Genomic DNA, 8,506 nt, shown 5'->3' on the forward strand with positions numbered 1-8,506 from the left:
CATTCAAAGTTCATTGAAGCTCAAGCATATTGAATTCATTAGAATTTCATTAAGATTTGGAATTCAATATACTTGAGCATCAATGAACTTTGAATGAATTATTAGATCAAGCTCAAACTTACAATGTAGATTATATACAATAATAATCACTTAATCACAAATTTTCATCAATAATTTATCTACAAATCTTATACAATTATTCAAAGTACTAATTTTTTTCTTTTTTTTACCTAATGGCTAAGTTATTATATGACAACTCAAAGATAAAAAAGTTTGTATTTTATACTACTCAAGTTGACTTCTTAAGATATATTATTTCAAATGATGGCCTTATAATGGATGTTAAGAACGTCTAAACTATCATGGATTGGAAGATCTCAAAAATAATCAGAGATGTATAATATTTTTTGGAATTTGTGAATTATTATCAAATCTTCATCAAAAAAAAATTCAAGTTGTAGCTCTTTTTATATGTTTGACATATAAAAAAAATTGAGTAGAGCAAAGAAGGTGAAGTATCTTTTGAAGCCTTGAAGACAATATTTATTTTTGTACCAATCTTATATTACATCAACTTTTTCAAGGCATTTTTTATAAAAATAAATGTATGAAATTTTGCTATAAATGCTATATTATCACAAATGGGAGTAGATGATAAGCTCTATCTAATAGTTTCCATTCTAAGAAATTTTCACCAACCAAGATTTATTACAAGATCCACAACAAAGAACTTTTTATAATTATGGATTTATTTCAAGAATAGCGTTATTTTCTAGAAGACTCTTCCAATATAGTTACTATGTATACAAATCATAAAAACCTCAAGTATTTTATGTTGGTACATGTATTGAATTGTCACTAAGCTTGTTAGAAGATGACTTTGTTAAGATTTTATTTTAATATCACTTATTAATTCAAAAAATAATAAGGTTTATTAGACACCTTTTATAAACATTCTTACTTTGTATCCAAAAAAGATACAACTTTTGATCAACAAAAAAAGGTTTTTTTAAAGTTGGAGCATCTTCATCTTAGAGCAATGAAATCAACATTAATTGTTAATTCAATCTTTTTCAAGGAAGTTCAATGGAATACGTTTTTTGATCCTCTTATTCATGATATTAAGAATAATTTTTCTAAGTTTCATAAAATTTTTAAGTTCAAGTTCAAAAATAATCTACTCTATTTTGAAGAACAATTATATATTCCAGAAGACAAAGTATGATTATGTATCCTTCAAGTTCGTCATGGCTTTCTAATAATTGGCCATTTTAGATACAATAAAATTTTGGAGCTAATATTAAGAGATTTTTGGTGGCCACAAATGCAGAAGGTTGTCAAAGACTTAGTACAATCATGTGATGTATGTTTAAGATCAAAAACTCCTCATTATTAATATTACAAATTTTTTCAACCATTACCTATTCTAAAACAACCGTAGACTTTTTTTATGGATTTTATTATAGATCTTTCAATATCAAGTTTGTATGATTTTATATTTGTAATAATAGATCATTTTGCCAAGATGGTATATTTTATACTATATAAAAAATATATCATTAATAAAGAAACAAATAAGCTTTTTCTTAAAAATATCTATTATTATCATGGATTACCTAAGGATATTATATTAGATAGGAAAATTCAATATGTATCAAGATTTTAAAAAATCTTTTTTAAGATTCTAAAGATGGACATAAAGTTAGCTTTGGCTTTTTGTCATGAAAATGAAAGACAAAAAGATCACATAAATCAAGTTTTGGAGTAGTATTTGAGATGTATCATAAACCACCAATAAAATGATTGGACAATTTATTTATCATTGACAAAGTTTGCTTATAATAATATAATATATTCTTCTACATAAAAAATATCTTTTTTTATTAATTATGATTATCATCCATGATTTAATACTTTCGACTTCTTAAAAGTTAATTATCCTATAAAAAAAGATTTGGCAAATTATTTATTTGAGCTACATATAAAAATGAAGGTACAATTGAAAGAAGCTCAAGGATGACAAAAAACCAATACATATGTCTATTATAAGGAGTAACTTTAATTCTATATTAGCAACAAGATATGCTTGCTTTGTTAAAATATCAAGACTAATAGTGCTTGAGATGAGTTAGATTATTGCAGGCTTGGACCATTTCCTATTTGTGAATAAATCAATCTAATTTCTTATTAATTATACCTATCAAAGTCTATAAAAATCCATCATGTATTTCCACATGTTTTTTTATGAGTTATATAAAATATTAAATATCTTTAAAAAAAATAATAAATAAAAAAAATACCACCTCTTTTTATAGAAGTGGATAATAATAAAGAGTCCGACTTAGAAGGAAACATGGACTTAAGGTAGTGTTGAAATATGTAGGAATATCTTTTTTCATTGGTACAAATATGATATTAATAAATGCATATAAAAGCCAACTAAGAATCTTGCAAATGCAACAATACAGATTGATGTTTTTCATTGATGACATCTATCAAAATCAAGATAAAGAAAAGTAAATCTTTGCTACAAAAAAATGCAGTTCAAGAAAGATTACATTTTATCTTCTATCTTTATTTGTAGTTCATTTGTAGTACTAAGGAAATAGAGAATCAACAACCATTAAATTCAACAAAAAAACTATCTTTTGTTGATTTACAAGATGAGACATTGTAATTGTCACAACCTTCAAGATGACGTAATCAAAATGAAGACCTTAAAGAACAACAAGTTCTTCTTCAAATAAATGGTGAGATACAATATATTTGGTATCATGACCTTAGAAGAGACTCTTGATATTTGGTGATTTTATTAGAAATAAGAATGATTTGTAATAGTCTTACAAATATTTTTTTTGAAAGAAGTTATCAAGGTTTTAATAGAAATCAAATAATGGGGTGGTCTTTTTGCCTTAGAATAAGACATTATCAATAGCTGAAAGGACCTATCAAATTTTTTGAAGAAAAAAAATATTAGAGTATATAGCAAACACAATTTCTTATATTTTAGACTTTTTCAATATATAATGATCAATTCTTGTAGAATTCATTGCTAGAAGGGAGAGTAATGTCACAAACATACATATTTATTTAAATAATAAGTGTTAGGTAGAAAATAAATATAGGTAGATTTAATATTATCTTTTAACAAATCTTCTTAGAAGCTTCATAGATGCATATTTGACTTTATACATGTTTAGAGTTGAATGGTAGGTTAGAAATTTAACCAACAAGTTAGCCATGTATTGCATGTGTGAGTAGCTTATGGTACAAGCTAACAATGTGGCATACATATAAGAAACTTACCTTTGTAAGTTAATACATGTATCTTATAAATTGAACATGTATTAGAGGTCCTATAAGACATCACTATGTAGCTTTTATTTGGATAGTATAGATGGAAGCAGGAGTAAAGTCTTCTTCACTCTTGTCAATGTCTTTTTAGTTGTTAGTCTTGTTTCAAGACTTTTTACTCTTCTTATCTTTAGCAATAGCCATTTTAGTTTAATATATTATGATCTTTGACTGATTTTTAGTCTTTTTGAGTGACATAAGAGTATTGAGATTTTTTTTTTTTTTTTTTTTTTTTTGAGATTCATGTTCTTGATACATTTTCAATTTCTTCTTAAATGTGCATACTTTCTTATTATCATTTTGTCATTTCTCTTTAATACTTATTCCACTTATTTATGTATTGTCCTTGAATTCTTATCCTTGACATATCTTTGCTTCCACTACCTCTTCATAAAGGTAGTTCTACAAAAGTCCATTTCCAAAAGAGGAAAAGAAGGATTAAGATAAATGATAAGGAATAAAGGATGAAGGGAGGTTTGATACTGGAGACAAAAAATGAGAGAAGAAAATGGAAATAAGGAACAAAGAATGAGGGACAAAAATGGGAGATATACACAATCAATCATGAGATGGCAAGGAAGGATGTGGCTTTATCAACTCTCTAGTTTAATTATCTTATGTTTTGGTTTTGATACTTATTTTAAAACCTAAAGATTTTTAAAACTAAAAATACTTGGATAATTTTATAAAGTATTAATTATGCAATTATACAATCTAACTTTCAAAAGAATCCAACAATCTTTTGCCCTACATTAAAATATCCTATGTACTAAACTTAACTTCAAAAGCACAAATAGAAGTTAAATTGAAATTATTTGATTTTCACAAAAAGCCATTCATATATCCTTTCACATGAATATATTGAAAATTGAGAAACCTATAAATTAAAAGCCAAAAACATGTATGTGTGTATACATATATATAATAGAAATGAATTATAAATCTGATAATTCATAAATTTAGGCTTATGCACTAGTCCAAAGAATACTATCACAAAAGAATATTTACAAATATTTCATAAATTTAGAACGTGTTGAATGTGATTGGATCCAAAGGATTCCATTAATGAATGAATTATGTCTATTAATGAATTGACATAACAAGAATTTATTTGGCACAAATAAATGAATAATATTTTTACAAATTCTACATTCAAAAAGCGAATTTCCATTTAAATCCATGATTGGGAATTTACGTCTTAAAGATAAAGAAATTTACTCTGTAGAAGACATAAAATTTATGCCCTGCTTATTTTTAGGACTAAAAATTATAATATATATACATATATATATATATATATATATCATTGGATACTGTCCATGAAAGCCATCTTTATTTAAACGCAAAAGCCTTTTTACAAAAACCGTTCGTAGCAATGCAGTGAGCTAAATTCATACAGTATTGATCTGTTATCAGACTATCTGGACATGCCTTAAGATTCCGACACATTCTTTGATCAAAGAAAACAAAAATGCTTCGAAGATGAGCAGCTACCAAAGCAATGTGTATCATGAGATGAGTTAAGGACATAGACGCGTAAAATTATCAGCATCTGAACCTCTGTTCTTCAAAGGTTGAACATGACCTTAATAGAGCTGCCTCCTTTGGCACTTGTCTCAAAGGCGTCCACCACATCCTTCTGGTTGAATCCAAACCTGTGTGTGATGAGGGGCTTCACATTCACACGCCCACTACTAATCAAGTCCAAGCATAGTGGGTACGTGTTGCGGTAGCGGAATACCCCAAGAATGTCCACCTCCCTGTTACAGATAAATCGATCACAAAGTAGAATGTTACGCAGCCAGAAAATATATTTGTTTGAAAATCATTTTATAAGCAATTCTTATGCAGATCTCTGGTCAAGAAACAAATTGGGAAAGTAGCATTCCAAAACAACTAAGATCCCTCTAGAAATTGATAATGTCACAATAATCTGATCTACGGAATAACATGGGGCAAGATAAGGATCAAGCGTATTGGAAATATTGTACTCCTTGACATAAAGAACAGCTCAAAATTTTCAACCCAGAACATAGCTATCACGATCAGGGGATAGGGCATGAAGAAATATGAGAAGACATTAAAAAAATGATTTTTTTTATCAAAGGCACCTTTATCGTGTGAACGACTTCGTAAGTTCACATCTTAAGAGCATGTTCAAAACGATCAACATGATTAGTTTGAAACTATTGTTGGCATGCGTGTCATGTGGGATTCCATCTGATCTCGTCCATCTTCATTTCCCGTTTCCCGTGTCTCCTTGATCGAAGCATCAAACTTCGGAGAACAACTTCCGATTTTAACCGACCACATTCTTGTTATTTTTATAAAAGCGACTAAGCTTTTCTTCTCTCATGCCCCACAAAACAACCGTGCTGTAAAGAGACGCTTACTATCAAATAATGAGGTCTGAGAAACTAACCGTGCGGCAGCAGGTGTGAGGGGAAGGGTCATTTCGTTATGGCCCATGCCAACGAGACAAACACGTCCCCCAGCTCGGGTTGCCTTCAATGCAGTCTTCATGCTCTTAGTGAATCCCACACAGTCGATTGTGACATCAATGTCTGCTCCCATGGCTTTCTGCAAAGCTAGTACCTCTGACTCCACCTCCTGATAAACCCACCCAAGAGGACATATTAGCATTTCAATGACATTCACGTCACTGAGGTGATGTTAATACCTAAGAAGCATTTCGAACTCATTTGACTGCTGAAAGAACGAATGAAGTATGGTACAATCTATGCAAGTCACGAGAGGCACACACATTGTCACTGGTGGATAGCACCACTGTAGCGTTTGCTCCCAGCTCCTTCGCAACCTTCAATCGTTCAGGAGAGATGTCTGCTATGACGACCGTCGGGCTTCCAAACGCATGGGCTGCAAGCAAAGTGACTAAACCTATAGGCCCTGCTCCCAATATCAGAACTTTTGTTGTTGGTCCAACTGTTGCACGTTGACACGCGTGCACACCCACACTGAGGGGCTCACACATGGCTCCCTCCTCAAGCGACACATTCTCGGGTAGCTTAAAACACATGTCCGCTGGATGAATAACCTATTTAAAGATGGCCCACAAACAGTCCTTACAAAATTTAGTCACTCATCCACTCAACTGTACCTTAAACAGTAACTTACCTAAAACAGCACATGAAGTGAACCTTTCAAGAAGTCAATCAAGAAAAATCACCATAAATAGAGACTCACATGGTTGGCAAGGGATCCATGGACAGGTGGAGTGGCGAAAAATTCCATATCTGGGCACAAGTTGTAGAATCCTTGCTTGCAAAGCTTGCATTTGTTGCAAGCAATGCCTGGCTCAAGAGCTACCCGATCACCCACTGCAACATTCTTCACAGCCTTCCCAACTTCCTCAATGGTACCAGCACATTCATGGCCAATAACCATGGGTTCCTTCACTATAAAATCCCCACATTGCAAGTGCTGCACCGCCGCCAGCATGTTGAACCGTGTCGGAAAATGTCATTGATTCGTAACGATATCAAGCTACTAGCTGAGGGGTTCATTAAACCATTAGAAATCAGTGCGCTCTACGAAATTTGAAGTTCACCTAGTATCTTACCTGCGATCGGCCAAAACAAGCGGAACGCTTCTCAATAAAATAATATAAAGACACATAAAAAGACAGATAATCCTACCCTGTAATAATGGACATCGCTGCCGCAAATACCTACAGCTTTGATTCCCACTTTCACTTCATGGTCACCTGCAATTTCGAGGCAATCCCGGAGCACTAATTAGACTCAGCAATGCTCTGTGATAATTTAACATTTAAGCTGATTGCTCTGCATAAAGATCTTCACCTCAGTGATATTTGCGACCTATCGGTGTATTATTACAGAAGACTTCCAAATCAGTCAGTCATCACGCTAAATAAAAGCATCTAAGACAAAACGATGACGAAGGACGCACCAAGAACGGGTGGCAAATTGTAGGGTTGCACTTTCAAGTCGTTCTTCCCACAAACCCACGCTGCCATATTCTGGCCTCCCGATCCATTGAGCACGGAGGCCTCATTACCCTCGGGCTGCTTCAGCAAAACCATCTTCTCGCAACTGCACAATACCCTCACCTCTTCACGTAATCACCTGATATCACAACCACACCCCCACGAAATCAAGGGCAACTCATCAGACGAACGCAAACACAGGCACCTCACCTCCCGCATTCCGATTTCCACACCTGGCACCAGAACAAACCAACCTCCAACAAAACAACAGCAAACCACATGACTCCAAAACTGGCCAACACCCCACACGAGAAAACGAAGCCAAATTCCCTGACCCTTCAAACATTTCCTCAACCCAACCAAAGTGGGAATCACCACTGCAATCGCAAGGATAAAGCAAAACAAAAAAACAACAACAACAAACATATCTGTATACATATATACATACATAATTCAGAACAAAACAAAGACTCACAGGATTCAGACAAACTCTTAATGAGCAACAACACCAACCCCAATTCTCTTAACACAAAGAGGTTACACAAAGGCATACGACGACGATTCCCACGAGCTCTATGAAGAAGCAGCAGTGCCAATCAGACGGAACCCAGAAAAAAGCGGGTGCACAGCCAATCAGCGAACAAGAATGGGAATTAAGATCAACGCCAGCGCCCCCCAGAAGTGGACAGACACACAGACAGACAGGGCTACCTACAGAATGGATTCTTCTCCTCCTGCTCCTCGTAGGGATGGAAAGTGTAGGCCTCGCTCACATATAGAAACACTCTCTCTCTCTCGGAGACCAATTCCTCCTTCCTCCTCCTCATGGAGCATAGGCAGTGTATTGGGGCAGCGGCGCTCTCTCTGCCGTGACCCTGCGGTGCGTGCCAACTGGGATGCTGACGTGACCCTGTCGGGATAGCTGACGTGGTGTTTCAGTCGTGGGCCTGTCACCGGTGGGGACACCCATTACTGTGACGGATGGATGGCCGTGGGTGGGTGTGTAATGGAGCAGTGGAGTCGTGTGTTAACTGCCGCTATTTTGGGAAAGGCCCCCTTTGTATTATTGGATTTCTGACAAGCTTTATTTTGCATGGAACTTTAATAGAATAATATGTGTGACCGGTTCGAGTGAATTGGGTATTGTCATGTTTTTGCTAGCATCAGCTTTTTTGCATATTTTGT

At 34.0% G+C, this 8,506-nt stretch overlaps 1 protein-coding gene across 7 annotated transcripts; it reads right to left on the bottom strand.

Annotated features, from left to right (window-relative positions):
- Positions 1-4,665: 4,665 nt before the first annotated feature.
- On the bottom strand, positions 4,666-8,168 carry LOC112291657 (sorbitol dehydrogenase). 7 transcript variants are annotated; one of them, XM_024539402.3, is made up of 7 exons: positions 8,037-8,168; positions 7,285-7,460; positions 7,011-7,078; positions 6,559-6,795; positions 6,119-6,409; positions 5,777-5,964; positions 4,666-5,114 (listed from the first exon to the last, which is right to left on the bottom strand). In XM_024539402.3, the coding sequence occupies exons 2-7, from the start codon at positions 7,415-7,417 to the stop codon at positions 4,922-4,924; spliced, it is 1,110 nt and encodes a 369-aa protein (XP_024395170.1). In that variant the 5' UTR covers positions 7,418-7,460; positions 8,037-8,168; the 3' UTR covers positions 4,666-4,921. The 7 variants fall into 7 exon arrangements, with proteins under 7 accessions (XP_024395170.1, XP_024395175.1, XP_024395173.1 ...); XM_024539407.3 differs by having other exon boundaries at positions 8,033-8,118; XM_024539405.3 differs by having other exon boundaries at positions 7,875-8,037.
- Between the last annotated feature and the right edge of the window lie 338 nt (positions 8,169-8,506).

The sequence above is a fragment of the Physcomitrium patens genome, chromosome 14, assembly GCF_059467195.1.
Source record: "Physcomitrium patens ecotype Gransden chromosome 14, ASM5946719v1, whole genome shotgun sequence".
NCBI classification, from domain to species: Eukaryota; Viridiplantae; Streptophyta; class Bryopsida; order Funariales; family Funariaceae; genus Physcomitrium; species Physcomitrium patens.